Source organism: Rissa tridactyla, chromosome Z, assembly GCF_028500815.1.
Source record: "Rissa tridactyla isolate bRisTri1 chromosome Z, bRisTri1.patW.cur.20221130, whole genome shotgun sequence".
Taxonomy (NCBI): Eukaryota; Metazoa; Chordata; class Aves; order Charadriiformes; family Laridae; genus Rissa; species Rissa tridactyla.
In genome coordinates, this window is record NC_071497.1 from 71,401,682 (window position 1) to 71,423,554 (window position 21,873).

The following is a 21,873-nucleotide window of genomic DNA, read 5'->3' on the forward strand; positions in this document are numbered from 1 at the left end:
ATATGGAACTTACCCTGCTATAGTTTGGTAGGGTTTGGGAACCAGGCTAAAGCACAGGTGTCATCATTAATAAAGTGAGAATCCTCTTCACAGCGACTGATACCATTTAAACATATTCTTGTCAAAAAGTATAGTGATATTATAGAGTATTGCAATACTAAGAAATGGATTTGAAAAATGAAGTAGCACAGCAATCGTGTACCCTGCAGCAGTGGTATTTGAAGGGTAAATTGTTCCTTTAGTCTTGAGGTGTCAGGTATTTTGTGGGATGAGTAATTTCTCAATTTCCAAGATGCCTCAGGATTCAGTGTGTTTTGCTTTGGCTCTGCTGTGCTGCAGTTGATGCCCTTCTGTGTTTCATCTTCCTGACTGCAGCTGCTTTCTCTTCTCCAGCTCTACCAGCAAACAGGAGAAAATTGGTTGTGGTTAGGTTTTTTTATCCTGCAGTGGGATTAGCAGGCAACTTGTAATTGGAGCAGGGAAGGAGCCAAATACAGAGACAGACAGTGTGTTTTGGAGAACAGTGCAGCTATGTGGATTAAGTCACGAGTCTTTCAATCTGCATGAACCACAAAATGTGTTTATGACTAAAATATCGGCAACAGAGACAGTGCTTCACTTGCATCTAGGGCAAAGCAGCAGTTAGGAAGTCCTGAAGCATTCTTACCAACTCTCTTTTAGCTGGAGAGAAAGTTCAGCAAAGCCTAGAAATGCTTGGCAGTGTCTGGAAACAAAGGAGTAAGTTGTTCACAAGTGCACACCCTGCTGTTTTGTGCTACAGTGTAGTAGGGAGGAGATTCCTCCTGCAGATCCTTGTTCAAGTCACATAGTTGCTGGCAGATAAAGTGCTTGTTTTGGCCTTTGAAAGGCTTTCCAAGGACAGGTTGTACAGTAGCGTGCTCTCAGGCATGCTAGTTAGAAACATCATACTGCTAAACTTGCTGTCTGTTGCTGTGCATTATGCTGGTGTGTACACCGTGTGCTAGCTAGTGAAACTGCACCTTTAAGGGTAGTTACCCTTTTGCCAAGCCAAACAAGGCGAAGTGTTTGAGAGGGAAGCAGTACAAATATCCAGTATCTCTGGTATTTGCACAACTTGCTGCAGGGGAAATGAGCTTGTGAACTGGGGAGATAGTGAAAGATACAACCTCTTGCACCTTGCCTTATAACTTGTTTTGTCTGTGTTTGTATTTTAAGTATTTGTTTACACTGTGTTATTATATGCCCTTTAAATTTAGAGGATTCTGTGTCAGTAAGCTGCTACAGCCCATTTTATTGAATTTTTGCTGCATTATTGTTTAAATTTGGTTCACTCCACATAGGTCAGAAGGTCCTTATTTTAAACCCTGATTCAGTAAATTCCTGACGTGGTTCTGACTAGTATACAGTACCTTCTTGCATGTGGCTATTTTTTCATCTGCTTGTAACTTCATGGTATCTTGTTGCATGTTAATTTCAAGTTAGAGTGGACTTGGATGTTTCAGATCAGCTTATGCTAAGATTTCCCTAATGCAGGCTGTCAGACCTATTTGTTCAGATTCTGTGTTGCAACACAAACAACGTTCTTGTCAACACAGCCAAATATTTAAAAGGAATGTTTAAGAAGTTGGCACCAAATTATTATTTTTAATTAATTTTGCTTAATGAAATGGATGACTAATTTTGGGTATAATCACATTTTGAGATCAACACTTCTGTTCTATCTCTACCACCTCAATAGGCTGAATCTGTAATTGATAGAAATGAAGTCCGTTACTTGTAGTAGCTGCACATGTCGTGTGGCTGTTGTATCAAATGAGCTACTTCCCTCTGGGCTTTGTCTGTTTTTAAGACTTAAATATGCGGGTTTTTTTGAACGCAGTAGCGTTGAACAGTAGGGTTTCACTTGCAGTAAAAAATAGAGAAGTCACAGTTAATATCTTAATTACTAATCACCTGTGTGACCATTTAAATGGAGACTGACAGCATGCTGTCAGATTATAGCAGATTCAGGCTGTCGGCTTAAAAGGCATTACCAGCTTTTTGAACCTTTGGTCTCTGTGCTCTTTTTGAAGAAGTTCTTTTGGTGTTAACAACTTTATGCGTTAGTAAGGAGAAAACAGCTTTGAGATAAACGTTTAAATTGTTGGTCATTATGTTGAACATAATACCCTTGTTTCCTAATGGGCTATTTGCAGTTGCCAAATCTCCAGGTAAGACACTACTCTATGGCATCAGATGCAATGGTAAAGTTACAGCACCCCACATTCTGAAGCACAAAAGGCATTTTAATGTTCTTAGCAATTAAATATTTTGAATTTAAGGCAGGATTGATAAATGTTATGTATGTTAAAGGTTAAGGTTATCTCATTTTTCAGTCATTGCTTTGAATTGTATGTTTTGAATTGTATGTTAAAATATGTCTGACATATTTGCCACAGACTCTTTGTTTGTTCTTGCATATGTAATTCCTATGGCTTAATTCCATCCTTATTATTACTTTTTTTATATATATATATCTGTATGTATGTTATTTATACTTATATAGACTTACATATATTTATATTACACATATGACAAATATGTCTATATAAAAAATACTGTGAGGTGGAAGTTGCATTCCAAATTCACAGAAAGTTGAGAATTTTTTTCACGTAGTATAAGGTGATATGAATTTGAGAATCCCTTGATTCAGAGAGCTAAAATGTAACTTCCCCAGTCTATGAGGGACTGGGAAGAAAGCTTGCATGTACATAAAGATATGTTCAAGGTGATGCTCAGAGTATCTTACATTGTGTATGTCACTTTTATATATGCACAAGAAATTCTTTATACATTCCAAATTAAATACACTTTCAGAAGTGAAATACAAGGTCACCAATGACTCTCATCTCTCTTGCTGGAGAGTTAAGAGTGGAATTAGGTAAAATCCTGTGCATGGCCAGTTGCCAAAATAATGGGGCAAGATGTATAACCTATTTTCAGTGTTAAGTTGATTATTGGAAGCAGTTCACCTGTTTTTTTATCATCTCCATTCTTTGTAAAGAATCTAATCAGATGCTTTATTACAGCTGTTAAATTGGTGACACCGCCTGAACTGCAAATCCCTGAAAACCTGACAAGGTCATCTTGCTAATTTTAGTGTGGAGGTTATTTAAGATTTTGGCAGGGTGAATTGTACTAAACTTTGCACAACATGGAACTATTGAGAAATCAGGTCTGCAGATGACTTTGTGGTTGTGATTACAAATGAGGAAGACAAAATAGGTATAGAACTCAGCGTGGTCGAGGAACTGTGTCAACTTGCTTTTAGAAAAGTGACAATAAAAATTAAAACTAGCTTTCATCCAGAAGACTTTTGAAGTATGATGCATTCATGGTGAAATGAGAATATTTATTGGATTAAGTCTATGCCACATAACTTCACTGTGAAGGAAAAATGTGGTAAATTTTAAAATTTCTGAATAAAGTTGTTTTATTTGTTGTAATCAAAACACAATATACCATTTCATAGCAGAAGGGAATGTGGAAAGAGGAGACCTTGCTGCTGACATAACCATGCAATGTACAGTACTTGTCCTCTTCAAATATCACCTGCTTTCATAATCTTTTGATGGACTTGGCCTATATGCCCGCATCCATCATTCCTACAGGAACGGAGCATTGTTTTTGGAGGAGGAATACTGCCGTTTTGCTGTGAGGCTGGAGCTGAGATGAAGTTATCAGGGCAGAGAGGACGGAGTTTCCCTAAGAAGGCTTTAATAGCAGAGGGAGAAGAGTTCAGTGCAAACACTGCTGAGGAGGAGCAGAGGGAGCTTAAGGCTCAGTCATGCCAATTTGCATGCAGGGCTTCATGATTCCCAGCAACCATGGGTTCCCTTATTTTCTTTCTTCTTTCTGCCCTCAAGTGGAAGAAGTCTCAGGATGCCTAGCTGAGAAAGATTCAGTGCACTGTTTCTTTTGTCCTATGCCATGGACTGAAAAGGTGGTGAGGCAGTTTTTGTGTGGTTTCTGGGAGCTGTGACCCAGTGCCCCGTTTTCTGTCCTGCCTCTTTCTTCTCCTGACCAGGACTGCCTTAGCATACTTCTCTCTTCCTCCTCTTTTCTCAGTCGTCTTCCCTCAGAGAGCTTCTACATGTCTTTTATGCTTTCCATTAAACACTTCCCATTAGGACAGATGGGAAAATGTCCTACGAAAAAGGAAAGAAGAAAAGTTGTTGCAGGCAGTGTCACAAGAATCGATAGGGCAAATAAACATTACGCCTCTGTGGAATTTACCTTCCTATGAGCTGTATCTGTGTCCCTCTCCCTGTTATTTGACTCCCATTCCTCATCTTGCCCTCATTCTATGTACCTTGCTGTAAGTGTGGGATGGACAAGCAGGAGAAACAGAATATCATCTGAGCTGGCTCCTTAGTAATCTTCCAGTGTAATGCATGGGGGATTATTGTGGGCCATAGTTTTACTGTTAAGAGCCAGCTATATGACTGGGAAAGAGGAGTCATCAAGAACTGTTATGTGAGTAACTGTCCACAATTATTTTACCCTTGGTGTGCCTGCACTTTTGTTTAGTGTCTTCTGGCAAACACCGTCTTCAGTATGCATCAGTAGGCATCTACTCATTTCCTGCAGAAAGGCAATAAAGGATCACTTTCTGGTGCTGCCAGGTTTATACTTTTTCACATTTTTTGTGGACCTCTGCAGGTGTCTTCAGCCACATACCTTCTTTCATGTTCGTAAAATTTCACGTGATAGTCAGGCACCCTGTGAGCCTGAAAGCTTAAGGCTGTGGTACTAAGAGGTGACAAACAGGTAGATTGATGCATTCCTTTTAGTTGGGGAGCGTATGTGGGCTTCTGTGGGAAGTGTGGACCTATTGGGAAGATGTAATTGCATGTAACTTGGAGCAGATACTTTTGAGAACTGAAATGCTGTTGTTACAAAGTAAAACAGACGAGATGGAGCGTCTTTTAAGTGTCCAGTGATAGAAGAAATTGTTTCCCTCTCACCCTCCTAGCCTCTTGCCAGGAAAATTTCTAGCTCTGGAACAGGTCCCTCTGTTATCAAGTTTCGGGAGTAGTTGTGTAATACTTGGACCTGCTGAATGCCTAGAGAGACTGCTCATGTATCTCCCGAAGCTGACTAATGTCTTCAGCATTCTCCAGGAATAGGACCAACCATAAATACCCTTTTTTGCATGTCACGATTTGAGAGAGAACAAAACCAATTTTCCTTTTCAGTAATTTTACTTTTCAGTTAAGCCTCTTCTAACTGACTACACTCTCTGAAATTAACGGTGTGTTCTTCAGACAGTGTCTGCTTCTGGCAGTGATAACATCTGAGTTTTATAGTTAATACTAAGGAATGGTATGCAGAGAGGCTCTTGATTATATTTATTTCTATAACAACCAAGGTCAGCTAATTTTTTTATGTACCAAGTTGTTGGGTCAAAAGTGGAAGAGCATAGAGGGGTCACATCTGTGGGGAGAAGCAGATAGGACAGGTGACCCAGACTCCAAACTGACCAATGCCTGTCATTGATGTGGTTGTCATCCTGGGAGGATGGTACTGGTTTTGTCTATATTTGCATATATATATAAAATTCTATTTTTTATTATTATTATCTTTTAATTGTTAATATTTCATTAAAGCTTTTGGGTTTTGTTCTGGTGAGGTTTTTTTTGGTTTTGTTTTTGTTTTTTTTTTCCCCAACCCATAAGTCTCCCTCCAAGGGAGAGGGGATAATAGAAAACAGTTGTCATTTTTTTAGCGGTTCACATGGGCCCACTTCTCAAGCCTGTCCAGGTCCCTCTGGATGGCATCTCTTCTCTCCAGCATGTCGATCATGCCATGCAGCTTGGAGTCATTGGCAAATTGCTGAGGGTCCCATTGTCCATGTTGCCAACTAAGATGTTAAACAGCACCAGTCCCAGTACTGACCCCTGAGGAATGCCACTCATCACTGGTCTCCACTTGGACATCAAGCCGTTGCCTGCAACTCTTTGAGTGCAGCCATCCAGCCAATTCCTTATTGACCGAGTGATCCAATTTAGAGACCAGGATGTTGTGTGAGACAGCGTCAAATGCTTTGCACAAGTCCAGGTAGATGATGTCAGTTGCTATTCTCTTATCCACCATAGATTCATAGAATGGGTTGGAAGGGACCTTAAAGATCACCTAGTTCCAACCACCCTGCCATGGGCAGGGACACCTCCCACTAGACCAGGCTGCTCAAAGCCCCATCCAGCCTGGTCTTGAACACTTCTAGGAATGGGGCATCTGCAACTTCCTTAGGCAATCTGTTCCAGCCCCTCACCACCCTCAGAGTGAAAAATTTCTTCCTGGTATCCAATCTAAATCTGACCTCTTCCGGTTTGAAGCCATTACCCCTCGTCCTGTCACTACGTGCCCTTGTAAGAAGTCCCTCACCAATGCTGTAATCACATTGTAGAACGCCAACAAATTTGTCAGGCATGATTTACCCTTAGTGAAGCCATGTTGGCTGTCACCTATCACCTCCTTATTTTCCATGTGTCTTAGAGTTTCCAGGAGGATCTGCTCCATGATCTTGCCAGGCACAGAGGTGAGACTGACTGGTCTGTAGTTCCCCAGGTCTTCGTTTTTTCCCGTTTTAAAAATGGGGGTTACATTTCCTCTTTTCCAGTGAGTGGGAACTTCACTGGACTGCCATGACTTCTCAAATGTGATGGATAATTCCCTCAGGAGCTGTGGCTGTATCTCATCAGGTCCCGTGGATTTGTGCACCTTCAGGTTCCTTAGATGGTCTTGAACCTCATCTTCACCTACAGTGGGTGGTTTTTCAGTCTCCCAGTTCCCTGCCTTTGCGTTCTGCAACTTGGGCGGCGTGGCTAGAACAATTGGTGAAGACTGAGGTAAAAAAGTCATTGAGTTACCACAGCCTTTTCCATATCCCAGGTGACCAGGTCTCCTGCTTTCTTCTGGAGAGGGTCCATGTTTTCTTTATTCTTCTTTTTATCACTGACATACCTATAGAAGCCTTTCTTGTTGACCTTGATGACCCAGATTTAATTCTGTCAGGGCTACAGCTTTCTTAACATGATCCTGGCTGCTCGGACAGTTTCTCTCTATTCCTCCTAGGCTACCCGTCCTTGCTTCCACCCTCTGTGTAGGCTTCCTTTTTGGTTTTGAGTTTCTCCAGGAGCTTCTTGTTCATCCATGCAGGCCTCCTGGCAATTTCTCCTGACTTCCTCTTTGTTGGGAAGCACCCAACAAAGCTTGAAGGAGGTGATCCTTGAATATTAACCAGGTTTCTTGGTCCCCTCTTCCCTCCAGGACTTTATCCCATGGTAGTCTACAAAGGAGATCCCTGAAGAATGAATCCCTCATGCTAACGATGCTGTTTACCAGTGGTTTCCAATATTCCTGGAAAGGCAGCCAGTCTGTCCTGACCACCCCCACTTTTCTTAAACACCTATAAATGTCTTTACAAAGGCAGAGAGAGAGAGGAGAGTGTAATTATCTCCTCTTCCTCCAAAAAAACCCGAAAAGCCATCTTCTGTCTCTTGTCAGAGTAGTGTGACTTTCCAAGCCTCCTTTTTTCTGCATAAGAATGCAAGTTTCTATTCTCTACTTCATCAGGCTGTGTAGAGCTTGTTGGTGTGTGAAGTTTTTATCAGCTTGGAAACTTAGGTTAACCTCTTTTTCTCTGTGATGCTGTAGAATGTGTTTTCCTTGAGCCACCAAAGAGAAAGGTTTGAGAGCTGCAAATTACGTTTTATCTGGAGTGCAACATTGGCACGTTTCCTTTGAGTGCTACCAGTATACTTGAGATACATGGGCCAGATCTGGCCGGGAGTTGTCTTTGACTGTCTTTTTAATTAGAAAAGGCAGAAAGTAGTTTTTGACAGGAAGGTTTCGTAGGTCTGAGAGGGGCGAAACAATAGGAAAGAACGTGTTGCTAAACAACCCAGCCTCCTTAATTGTGATTACTTTTTCTCGTCCGCATCAGTAGAATGGGAAACTTGCGTCATCTACGTTCTTGAGGAGTGGCCGGTTAGATCTCTTTTCCTATATGCATTTCATCTATTCTGTTGATTGAGATTTCATCCTAATACAGAAAGGAGAAACTTCTAGAGATCTTAACAATTTTGTGGGCAAAAGAACGCATTCTCTGTCTAGCACTAATGTGTGCTTTCCCGCTTCTGACAGCATACATAACAGCTATATCAATGTCCACCACACCTTTTTCCTTCCTGTGTAGAGCAACACATTTTTATTGCACTCACCTTTGTTTAAATTTTTGAAGGACTGAACACAGCTTTTAAAATAGGTATACAGGATGTATTCTTTCCATGCAATCAGTAAAGGGTCTTTTTTTCCTTTTTATGGTTACTATTTGATAGGAAGGGCATTGCTTGCAAGACATATTTTAGGGATAACATTTTCAGTATAAACATAATTTAAGCTGAAAACTTCAAAGAAACTTTTGTGACCAAAACAAAACTACAAAGAAAGCAGCAAAATACAGACAGGGAGAACAAGTAATTGACATAAGAAATGTTATATTGAAATGTAATACCAAAAGAAATTTCCCTAAACCAGAAATTGTTTTTTAATTTTATTCAGGGATAGAGATGTCAAGTAAAGAGCAAAGGGTAGGGAGAATAGGAGTGAGAACGGTGTTTTCACTGCTGTGTGCATAGGAAATGTAAAATAGGCTGAAGTGCTCAAAATGAATTTTTGGAGGGAGATGAAAGGAAAATGATGTGCATGGAAAGCAAAAGGGTTATTTCAGCCAGAAACCTGAATGCAGACTGCATCCTTAAAAAAGATGGATTGCACTATATTTCTTTTAAGAAATTTACATCTAAAATAAACATAGAAGATGAGTAACAGCAGTTGGGTTTTGTGGTGCTGCCCTGAAGATGAAATGCAACTGGGAATTGAAGCAATTTTATGTTATCAGGCAGGCAGAGCCTCTTGGTGCATGACTTCATGAAGGTAAAATTTCTCTTGTCATTGTGCTAGGGAAATAAGGTTGTATGACCTGTGTGCTCAGTGACTAATCCTCACTGCAATTTTATTTTTGAATAAAATGACTGCCTTTGAGGTGAGGGGAAAGAGTGACTTAAGAAGTGAGGAACAATTTAGGATGAATGTAACAGAATAATTTTGTGCAATTTTCTATTTGATTTCTATAGGGAACTTTGTAACTACAAACTTTTGTTTGAGAGAAGGTACCTTGCTGTATCAGATGAGGGAATCAAGTGTGTCTGTTTGGGATCCTGTATGGATCCCATGGGATCCATGCAAAATCCTCTGAAGAACAGTGTGCTCCAGTTCAGAAAAGAAGATTCTTTACTGAGTGCACGGGAAGAATACATCCTGTACACCTATTTTAAAAGTTGCGTTCAGTCTGAGACTGTAGGAGGAAGGATTATACATTTTAGTGAAATGAGTTGGAAATTTCTTTAACCATTACAAATCTGCTGTTGACCTTCTGTTGCCACCCCTTTCTCATGTGAACGTGCACTCAGAATTTTGTGTCTCCAAGTGGAAATCTTGTGTTTGCCTGCTTCTCTTTGATAGCTTGCAATTTTGCAATGGTTAGAGCCATGTTAACCACCTGAATGATATGCAGAGGTAGCAAACTCTGGTTTGTAAGCAGTTCAAGCTGGCTCTGTTTGTTCTTGCACTACAAAACTATTGTACAGTTTTGTTTAGCATCTGTACTTTTGCTACACAGTACTCTAGTTATACAAACCCATTAAACTGCCATCAGATACTGTCTGGCCTGTTACATTTTTTTATTACCTTTTATAATGAGAGGTTAGGGTTTGATGGTTTTCTTGTGAGAGGGATTGTCCTGCTTTGAGTGACCCTATACAGGAAATTCTAGCATTGTTATTTTTAGTCTTCTTGCCCACAAGACTTCTCTTTCTACTGTATTCCCAGCTCTTTTAGTTTCAAACTGCTGCATTTTTTTCCTACGGGGAGACAGAAATATAGGTTGTTTCCAAGCAGCACACATTTTATTCTCAAGGCTTTGGCACTGCAACACTGCATCAGAGTTAGTTTTTTAATAGGTCAGAATGGGGGAGTGGAGAAAGCTTTTATAGTAAGTCTTTACATCTGGAGAACATAGAATAGATTCAGAGAACCAGATCAAAGAAGCTTGTTTCACTTCCTATTATGCAGTTTCCAAAATGCCTGAGTATGCATAGAAGCAGGCTATCTTCTTAAAAAACTCCTAACCTTAAAATAGTCCTCATTATGCATGCAGTTGAGAAGTCTTTCTGACTGCGTGTCTGTCCATGCAGCTACTGTGAGTACTGCAGTGGGGGGTGAAGAGCTGGTGCTGGAACTGCTCTGCTCAGCCCCTCTGCCTTTGCATGCAGCCCTGCAGCACGTACTGTGGGATGAGCAAGGGGACAGTGGTGCCGTTGTAAAAGTGGGTTCAACATTACCACTTTTCCATTTGAAAATGAATACTGTATAATAGTAAACTTCTTGAATCTGGCCTTTTGGAAGGAGTCCAGGAGGTTGCAGCTGGGATGTCTGACGTGGATCCTGAAGTGGTGGTGGAGTATTAACGTACATTAGGGGAGGTTTGTTGCGGCTCAATGGGTTCTTTTCTCTGATCTACACCAATTTATTGTGCAAAACAAATACCTCTCAGCTATCTCAGCATCATATCTTGATTTCTAAGTTGTTTTTTTTTTCCCCTTTTTTGAGTAAGATAGTATTTTTTTGTATTGGGAGTATACATTTGTATTACAGTACTTACACGTGTCTCCTTTACATTCTTTTTTTCCCCATCACCGTAACTTATAAAGCCAGAGTTAAGGGATATACCTACCAATAATTTGGGTAAGGTGTAAGGAAGGAGACTAGAGGGAAAGCAGTGTGATGCATTACTTTCTCCATCTGGTGATTAGCGGAAAGAGAGTTAATTTCTGGTAGTACCTAAAGAAGAAAGCAGTATTGTAGACATGGTGGTGTAAGAGTACCAAGAAGGTAAGATTTATATAGGAAAGGGATATATTTCATTAAAGCATTTAACAGAATTAGAAAATACAGACCTTATCTTCAGGAGTGATGTTTTCAATAGGATGCATATATTGTAAGCAGCTGTGCATGTTAATTACAGTATGGTGGATACCGGGTTTGGTTTCTTGAAGGATTATTTTAGTATTTTTCAAGATTTCTTATCCTGAAATCTTAAGCCGTTGTGTGGATAATTAAGTAATACTGAATTGAAGTAATTAAGTAATACTGAATTGAAACAACTAGTGGCAAATAAATATCAATTTCTGTGAGATGCTTCTGAATCATGGCATCTTTCTTATAGTAGGAGTGGAAGGTCTGAGTTCTCCACTCATATGTTGCATATGCATATGCATATGCAAACCAACATAAAAGTAGTGGAGCTTTGCACACATGTATCAGTCTGCCAATATACTGCACAATGTGTTGGAAATGGGAAAGAAACATGCCTTTGTAGTATCATCTCTGTTTATTTCCACTTTTATATTTTAACCTTGAGCTTTTTCAAATTGAAATAGCTTTTTTTACAGAGCCCTTTTGTTACAGTAACTCTTGAAATATGTTCGTGTCCCATCAGTACACAATATAGGATGACAAACATCACAAAAATGCTGAAGACTAATAGAGAGTAATGTCTTTAGGATATCAGAATTTAGAAGCACTGGTACAAGAAAAATGTCGTATGTTATCTTTGGCATCCAGTTTAAGCTGATATTATTACACAGACAAGAAAATCTTGACTGCAGTGGTAATGTCTTTTGCTGGAGTAGGCAATTCCTTCATAAGGAAGTGAATTATATACTGTAATAAGAAAAATTAAATTCAGTTATTCTCTTACCTTATATACACACCAGCACTATAAATGTGAATGTGCCTTTCTCCTTGAGCTGCTAAGCAATTACTCGCCTTTTTCATGGGGAGCAAGAGTTTAAACAAAAAATAAGTCTTTGTTCACTCAAAGCCAGGTTGTGCCATGTGTGACTTTTTATTAATTAGTAATGCTTTTTAAAGGAGCAGATATGTAAAATAACACCAGTTGTTAAGCTGGTATTTGTAGCTGTTACATGTGAAATGTCTCTAAAATGAAGTTTTGTATATATTTAGTGCCTTGGAAGAGATGAGGTCTGAGCACTGGATTCCTGAATTTTAATTGTAGCTTTGATATTCTCCCTCCTAAAAGCTGGAATTTTACTTTTGTCTCCAATTCCTTATGTCTGAAGTGGGGGGAGATAACTTTGTCCTATCTTGGCAAGTCATTAGATTTTATCAAGTGCTTTGAATACAACAAAACTCCGTTATAAGTGCTGAGTATTTTCTGACTTTCTCTACATAGTGTCGACAATTTTGGACTTGGTCTCCTGCTTCAGACTAAGCAGATAAAACGCATGGTGTCGTCATATGTTGGAGAGAATGCTGAATTTGAACGCCAGTATTTATCTGGTGAGCTTGAAGTTGAGCTTACACCTCAGGTAAGGAGTGCCTCTAGGAGACAGGTGATTTCTTTTCATTGGAATACTGAGTAGGATAATGCTTAAGTACTCTTATAAAAGTATTTTGCAATCCAAATGTTTTGCCTGTGTGCTGATGTGCAGTAAAGACAGATGGCACTTGCCATCTTAGGATCATGGGCTGTGGGGTGCAACTGGTCTGTTAACTGACTGGTCATATTTTGTGAATTCCTTTTATGGTTTTTATATTAATTTATTCTAATTTTTCTCATATTATCATTATTCTCATATTCTCATTTATATTCATATAATATATGTGTGTTTATTTTATTAAATATACTATGTTTGATTTTTGGTAGTTGCTCTCAGATTCCAGAAAAACACGAAGTATGCTTACTACTGCAGTCTGTGTAAGGGGAATGAAGTCGGGGAGTTGCTCAAGTCTCGTATTGGTGGCAGCTCGTTTGTGCTTTTTGGGGTGTTGCGTGTGCAGTGTCTGCCATCTAGTGGGTAGGAATTAAATTAGCATATTTCACTATATTGTGAGACCAAACTCTTTTGGTTTTGTTCATTCAATCTTAACTAAATTAATCTCTGCATAATGTTAGGAGCCAATATTTACAATTTTACTTGTTAGCACCATACTTTTAACTATTTCAGCACTGCCAAGCTACGCAAATAGCCTGAACGCAGTGAGATCCTAAAATCATGAGTATCGGTCACGTTCTACTGAGATCTAGTTTTGTGAAATTAGTACTCTTAACTTTAAAGCCTGCAGCATGTTAGTGTGTGTCATTTCCAAAGATGACACATAATCTTTGGGCTTTAAAGTGCTATTGATTTAAGTTTCTGGGAAAAGCAACAGTCGTAACAGTTTTATGGAGAAGAGAGTCTAGGGCTCCATCTCTTGCGAAAGTCTCTTAATCTCAAAGATGGGCAGAAAATCTCCTTTCATACCCAGTCAGCTGCCATGGAAATAACCAGGCACTTCTCACTTTTCATGTTCCAAAGGTCACAAATCTCACCTTTCTATCACCTCCCATTTCATTTTTTCCTTCTTTCTACTTAATGTTTAATGCTTTCATCTGGAAGACCTGTAACTTCTTAGACATTTAATTGGGTTTGTGAACTGCACAGAGAAGCTGCATAGATCCAGCATGAAAATACTGGGTCTACAGTGTGCAACAGTAAACAGTAAGGTGAATAAATGACTTGCTAGGAGATGTGGGGATTTGAAATATTTGTGTCAAGATGAAACAGGCTTTTGGAAAATGTTCGTCAAATTTGGTATGACTTTGGGCAAAATGGGCAACTATTGTGTCCTTGTTATACAGTAAAGGAGAGGTCACGGTGAAATCTTGAAATGCTAAGGCTGTTTGGAACACCAGACTTCCTATCATTGCATAATTCGTATCTGCCTATTGCCACCATTTTGTAAACCTACTAGAAGTTACTGTGTTTCTTGCAGGATAACTGGGGAAAATGCAACCTATGTTTTGGAGGCTGTCAAGCTAGATAATCGACCATGATGGTCTTGTCTTGCTTTGAATCAAAAAAAAAATCGGGAAAGGACAGTAATGAAAAGCAGGCAGACGTATCTTTGGCCGTAAGTCCATAATCAAGGCTGATGAGGAATTTGGGCAGTTAATATCTGTGGCACAGCTGGATAGAGCAGAGTGCAGACGGGATGGTCAAATAGAGCAGACACGCTGTTCTGTCAGCTTCTTGGTATTCTTAGCATGGGCAACCCAGATCACTGGACTCCCTCTACCTTTCTTGATCTGCCAGGTGTGGCTGTTTCAGCTTGGAGTGAGGTATGAAATTTTTCTTAAGATGTTGGAGAATGAAACATAAATATGTAAGACTGTTTGTCGTGGTTTTGGCCAGATTGGCCAGTCAGAATGACAGATGGCCCTCTTCCCCCCCCCCCGCCCCTGCCAAAGAAAGGAGAGGAAGAGATAAGGAGATTTATGAGTTTAGAAAAAGAATTAAACTACTTTAATAAAAATATTAACAAATAATGAAATAATAAATAATAATAAAATAAAATAAAAGTATACAACACATACAAAACTGTATCCAGCTCCCAAGATGACAATCACATCACCAGCAGATACAGGGAAACTCCCAGACTGGAGTCAGTGACAGACAGGAGCTGAATTCTGGATCTGGAATCAGGTATGCTCGGATCGAGATCAAAGGCAGATGATCAGACAGGATCCTCCTCAGATGTTGGCCATTGAAGAAAGAGAGTTGAACTCTTGATCCCTCAGCTTTTATACTGAGCGTGATGCAGATGGGATGGAATACCCTGTTGGTCAGTTTTAGGTCACCTGTCCTGTCCGCTCCTCCCTGCAGGTGGGACCCCTCTATGCTTTTCCGCTTCCGACCCTCTAACAGGGCAAATAACGAAGTTAGCTGACCTTGGTTGTTACAGCAGTAAGTATAAGCAAGAGCCTCTCTGCATACCGTTCCTTGGTGTAATCGGGTCTCACCACTCTGAGAGTGAACAGTTTCTGAACAATATGCTGTTAATTTCAGAGTTTAGTCAGTTAGAAGAGGCCCAGCTAAAAAGTAAAATTACAAAACAGAAAATTGGCTCTGTTTTACCTCAAGCCAGGACACTGTTACAAAAGAAAAACCGTCTAGCATATGTAGCCAGGTGGGAATGAGAAGAAGAATGTTGTACTCTTCTCAGAGTAATGGATTGGGAAACAAGCTGAAGGAGAGGAGGCAGAGCAAAGTGCTGGGGCTTGGGTGTTGACAGGGAGTTGTCTGATGCTGTGCTCTTGAGTGATTTATGGCTGTGTGTGAAGCATTTCTTGCCATATCCAGTACCAATCCCACAAAGAAGAGATAAAATGGGAGGAAGAAAGAGATGTGGTGGTCCACTGAGTTCAGAAGGAAAAGCTCCAAATGACAGGATATAAAAATAAGTTAATGCAAGCTATTAATCCAAGTTTGATTTGTTCTTCCCACATGACCAGTTCTTAAATGTGTTTTTCCATAGGGTACGCTTGCTGAACGTATTAGGGCAGGAGGAGCAGGAATCCCAGCGTTTTACACCAGTACCGGCTATGGGACACTTGTGCAGGAAGGGGGTGCACCTATCAAATACAACAAGGATGGCACTATTGCCATTGCTAGCCAGCCGAGAGAGGTAAGATGTCAATTTGTTATTAGGAAGCCTTCTGCTTTGAAAACCGAATTTCTTACACATTTCCAAGCCAAATAGTAGTTTAAACACCTTTTGACCGAGTTTAACGTTGGTATATTGGATTAACAGAATGGCTGTCAGGTCTCCTCCCACTGCTCACTTCTGTCTTCTGTGATGTGTTAGAGGAGTTTTTACAGCTTTAGGGTGACTTAGCATCAAGAACTGGTCCAAGCGAAAACCTACCTTGCTGAGTTACTCTTCAGTTGACAGTTCTCTGACCAGGTTTGTTGTGTATTCAAACAAAATCTTGTACCAGGCCACTGCAGTGCACAATACAGATTGAGAACAACCTCCTGTTAGCGGGGCAAGTTCTCCTTAAATACTGTGGTATGGAGTAAGCAGCCCTGTAGCTGTACATGAAGCTTTAGCATGAGAAGGGATGGGACATTTTCCTATTGAACAGGGAAGAGCTCAATTGATACAAACTTTCAGGAAACCCATTTGCCAACAGTTGAAATGCAATTTAGTCGGAGTATTTGAAACTGCAAATAAATAAAAAGAGTCTGGCTTCCAGGTGACAAACAAGGGCTTCATGTTGAAATTGGATGTAGAATTTGGAGAATGGAAGAGATTTCTCAGTGCCATAACTGTACTTGAAGAAATGGATAGGGCTAATGCTGTATGTTCCAATTAGGCTGCAAATGGCATTAAATCCTACCTAAAGAACATCTCGGGTAAAGGTCATTTTCCCCCATCTGTGGGTTTTGTGTATTTTATACATGTCTATTTTCAGTATCTAACCATTAACCTTGTCTCTTTTTTTTCCCGAATTTTCTTACAGAGTATGTCATTATGATGTTTTACCATTTGAAGGAATGTTTTGTTTATTAAACAGCTTTTAATTTTCATAATGTTTTTCTCCTTATAACATTTGTGGAAAAATCTCTCTTACCCTCCTCAGTCTTTTGGGGACTAGCATGATTTGATCAAATCCATTCTCCAAATCCATTTTGAGTGCAAGCGCCATTTTACAAAAGCTCAGATCTCCTTTTACAGGACCGAAAAACTGATTCTAATACACTTTTGTTCTACTTCCTCCCACTCAGAAATTTTAAATAGTTCTCAAGTAGTATTTATGTGTACTCTAACCTTCTACATTGTTAAGAGAAATGCTGTTTCATGTTTCTATATAGGATTAAAATACTAGCCATTTGTCAGTTACATATTCTGTCTTCAGGCACAGTATCATTACAAATATTGATCATAAATGCCGAGAAAACCAAATGAAATTCATCCTGTCAGATGGTGTGATTTGAAACTCTGTCTCAAATCCACTTCATTTTAGTTTTGGGGTTTCTGGTGGTGGGCAGTGATTATGAACTTTTTCAGCAGTTCTGCTTTAGCACTTTAGTTTTTGGTTAGCTGGTAGATGTGCAGAAAAATAAGCATGTCTAATTCCAGTAGATGGAGCACCAGGAATATTGACCTGATTCTCGGCCTGTTTCACTGACCAGACGCTATGATAAAACTGAGGTTGACAGCCTGTCCATGCTTCTCTGTTATTTTACAGTTGAGCTACAGTTTTTCAGATAAAACTTTAGTACAAAAAGAAGTCTAAATATAATAGTCTGTAAAATTAACCCCATAAAATAAATATTGCGTGGAAGATCTGTTTGAAGAAACCTGCATCTCAATAGTGTACTTTGTTCTGTAGGTGCGAGAGTTTGATGGCCGTCACTTTATTCTGGAGAAGTCGATTACAGGAGATTTTGCTCTTGTGAAGGCATGGAAGGCTGATCGTGCAGGAAACATAATTTTCAGGTATGACTTGTTTACCAGTGGGAAAAGATTCTTTAATGGTTTAGATAATAGAAGAGAAGGAGAATCCTGTCTCCTGTGTGGTGGCGAAATAATGTTTTACTGATTTCACCTTCCTTCATGTTGCTTTTCCCTACTGTCAAATTATACTGCTATAAAAAACAAAATATAATTGCTTTTTCTAATGACTTTTGAGAATTCAAACATAGCTGTGAAATAAAACATTTGTAGTTAAAAATGAGACATAGCAGACCAAAGTCATTATGATGACTGTGCACAAATGTAGTGACATTCTGTTCATTTCAGTTTTCATGTTAGTTTGGGTCCTTTTCCTTGTGCAACTGAAAACCCTGAACCCAAGAAATGCAGGTTCATGTATGTCAGAAGCGAAGGGAGCTAAGTCAGTCTCGTGGCCAGTCAGTGATGGGAAAACTTGATTCTGTCCCCAGAAAAGTGTGTTTGAAGTTCATTTACTCTCAGTGGTGTAGGGAGAGGCATCATATGAATTTAAATATCTTTTGTAGTGAAAAGTTGGGGCATTGCAGTAGCGATAACATCATTTATTTGAGTTGCTATATTTGTGCTCTGGTTTGACCTGAACTTCAGCAGGAGAGGTTTGCGTGTGTTTAATGTCTGGTTTTTATGTGTTTATTTTATGGCCATCAGATGAAAAGGTAAGTGTTATGGTAATCAATTGCAGTTTACTACAAGAAGGCGCTGAATGATGCAGTCTGTCTTTGTATGAATTAAAACAAACAAGGGGTTGAAAAAGCAACTGAAAAATATGTGGATAAAAGAATACCAATAAAGTAATGCTTTTTTGTGTATATATGTATGTATACACACATATTCACATAATTTTTTATCTATATATTTTATAGATATAATAATAGTAATAATATTAAAATACTTGAAAATTAAGAAACAATTTTTTTATTTTGCCCACCTCTTGACATCCTGGCTTGCACACTGTCAAGACAAGATGGTTTCTGATTGAAACCTGAACTTTCTTGTGTGTCTGCACATGAATTTGATGGCTGCTATACTGCTTTACTTAGACTCTGGAATACATGGAATACAGGAAACCGTCTTCCCCCTTGGGATTGTCTTTATTTGATCTTGACCCTCTACCATCTGTGGTTTTGCCCTGTATCAATCTGCCAATGCATACTTTGAAAAATTCTTTCATTCTCCACAGAAACAGACTATTTGCGTTCTCCCTTTCTCCTCTTCTTGCTTTATGTCCTGTCGTCTCTCTTTATGCCAGTCTATCTCCGTCCTGTTCCTTTGAGAAGTCTTCATATGTCTCCCACATTCATACAATACAGTTGATCCCAGATACTACTTCCTTCTGGAGTGGGGACCTAAAAATCTTGACTACTTCTTTCAAGTGTAACTAATCAAGGATGGAAACATTATCATCCAGTGTCTTATTTCATGTAGAGTATTGCTGGCTTAATAGAATTTGCTCGTAGTAAGCAGTGACCCATTCTGGTTTTGCATAGACACAGATTACCTCATGGCCTACAACAGGGAAACACAGGCTCATCTCATAGCCTGTGGGAGACAACAGAGGAGGAAATTGTAATAGATTAGAATATAACAGCAGTATTTCTGTGATCACAGAATCACAGAATCTTCATGGTTGGAAAGGACCCTTAAGATCATCGAGTCCAACCAAACAACCTACAATCTCTGCCACTAGAGCATGCCCTGAAGTGCCACATCTAGATGTTTCTTAAACACCTCTAAGGATGGTGACTCAACCACCTCCCTGGGCAGGCTGTTCCAGTGCCTGACCACTCTTTCAGTAAAGTAATTCTTCCTAATATCTAATCTAGACCTCCCCTGCCACAACTTCACACCATTTCCTCTGGTCCTGTCATTATTCACTTGGGAGAAGAGGCCAACACCCACCTCCCTCCAACCTCCATTCAGGTAGTTGTAGAGGGCAGTGAGGTCTTCCCTCAGCCTCCTCCTCTTCAAGCTAAACATGCCCAGCTCCCTCAGCCTCTCCTCATAAGACCTGGTCTCCAGACCCCTCACCAGCCTGGTAGCTCTCCTCTGGAACACGCTCCAGCACTTCAGTGTCCGTCTTGTACAGAGGGGCCCAGAACTGAACACAGATCTACAGGATGAAAAGGAAAATGTATTTTTGACGTCGTGCTACGTACTGAATATGTATTCACTGCCAGTGGGACCCTTCCATACTTTTTTTTGTTGTGTGACTTCTCGTTTTGTTTGCTGAGGTATGCCTAGATAGACATAGGGTCTGTGTTTACTCACATCTGCCACCACTTTCACAGCAGTGTGTACTATTCACACCGTGTTTTCCATGACTCTGGTATCTGTGGAGTCAACAGGAATGGAGTCAGTGTCTGCCAAACTGTTAATCAACCTCAAGCTAAGAGCTTTTGTAAATCTAAAGCATGTACTTTAGTTAGACTTATTTGGACCACAGGCCAGCATAAGTTTTTTTGTCTATTCTCATACATGAAGCTATACCATTTTCTTAGGGATCCAGAATGGCACCAGCTCCTTAAACAGGGTTTTATTCATGATACTTCATGTCCCTTAGGTCTTTTGTTCCATACAGCATGCTGTAGCTACTTCCCTTCCAGGCATCTTTATGCTGACTGGACTATTTGACAGCACAGCTTTCGCCTAACAAGACCCATGTCTGGCCCAGTAGATAATAATTCTCAGGTATAGCGCACCGTTACAAGACAAATAATCCCAGACTCCCTCAGACAGAATGAAATAATCCCACCTTCTTCCTGTGCTAGCTGAAAGGACACGTATATGGGCATTTCAGTTTGTTAGTCTGATGCAGGTACTAGTTCTACTTAGTAGAATAGACTGTCTCCAGGTCTTAAGGTCCCCTGGAGCTTTGCTCATTAGGGACAACAGCAGAGAGTGCCAATACTTTTGTGGATATTCTACCAACTTTGTCTCCCCTCCCTTTTCATCTGGTACCATTCTGCTTTCGAGTTGTTCCAGCCCAATATACTTTCCCTTTACAAGCAGAGGTGTGGTTTGGTGCCAATGAAAGTACACTCTTGACAAAAGGGATAACCTGAGTCAGGGCCCCTGCTGTCACAGTCATGTCACATCATCCCTTCATGCTTCAAGTGGTTCTGCAGTACGTAAATTCAGCTCATGTCTGAGGTGTCCCTTCATCTCTGCCCATTAGGTGCGTAGTGGATGTAGTTTGTTGGTTTAGTCTACTATGAACTAGTTTGCTTTCTTTTGCCTTTGGGAGTAAAGCTGTTGTCGTGCCTTTGGGTCAGCTTAGGAATCCATCACTGGAACAGTGGACTTCGTAGACATTGCTGAGTCTAGATGTCCAGAAAGCTATCTTAAAATAAAAAGGCAAACTTGGCTAGCTAGTTTCTGGATTTCATGCTCCAAAAACCTGAACAACATTCTGTGTTAGAAAATAAGTATAGTGTTTCTGTTTTTTCTTCTGGATGATGTGTTCTATAGAAATAAGATCTTTGATCTTGTAAAAGACTGATGCTTCTGAAAGAACTTTACTAAACCAAGAACATTCTAAATTGCATAAGCTTTTATAAACAGGGTCCGAATGTCTTAATTTGACATTGAAATGTTTTCTTGTAACTTTTTTCCCTGTATAAAAATAATTTTATATCAGTTTTCTCTACTGGCAGACCAGCCACTACAATATTGAGAAAGTATTTCCCTCACAAAAATAGTCACTTGGGATGAAATATTGAATTCTTTGTTTCCACATCTGCCTTCCTCCATCTGTATCCATTCCCCCGCTATTTTAATTCAGCTTTTGTAACTGTTTTTCTTCTCATTTTCTACTCTACCCAGTTTAGGATAATGTCCTTTCGGTAGCCTCTGTTAGAGGCTTCAGAGCTGCTGTGTATTGCCACTGAAACAGGCTTTCCCCAAGAGATATGTCTTTGGGTATAGCTTTGATTCTGTAGGTCTCTGCTCTAGAAATCCTGTTAAAACTGCATGGTAGCCTCAGGATTTGTCCATTTCAATTCCCTACCTCCCCCAAAGCCACGAGGTGGCAGCAGCATCCCAAAGTTCAGTGTGGCTGCCGCACTGGGCCTGGTCATCGCACAAAGGAGTGAAAAAAGGAGAAGGCGTTGGGAAATAAGGATGGTCAGAAAAAAAATGCATCTCTGGAAAGGGGACCGGGGGAAGGGCGGCTTTGACTTGTTTTGAACCCTAGTTTCATGCATTTTGATGAAAAATTTTCAAGAATTCTACTTTTTAAAAGAGAAAAATGCTGAGGAGCTATCAGCGGAACCCTGCTAAAGTATACATAATTTTTCTTGAATGTTATGCCACACAGTTTTGTTTACTTTCTGAAAAATGCAGAGAGGGACTGACACAGGTCACTTGTTTTTCCTTGTGCCTACTAGGATCTGGGTGCAGGTCCCCGCATGGTTATACATGTCATGT

General features: G+C 39.9%; 1 protein-coding gene across 1 annotated transcript in view; it reads left to right on the top strand.

The window, feature by feature from the left end:
• The window catches only part of OXCT1 (3-oxoacid CoA-transferase 1), an 89,822-nt gene that overhangs the window by 7,172 nt on the left and 60,777 nt on the right, over positions 1-21,873 (top strand). Inside the window, exons 4-6 of the mRNA XM_054185188.1 lie at positions 12,341-12,476; positions 15,466-15,615; positions 17,327-17,433. Coding sequence (XP_054041163.1) covers positions 12,341-12,476; positions 15,466-15,615; positions 17,327-17,433 — 393 coding nt within the window. The remainder of the gene's footprint in view (positions 1-12,340; positions 12,477-15,465; positions 15,616-17,326; positions 17,434-21,873) is intronic.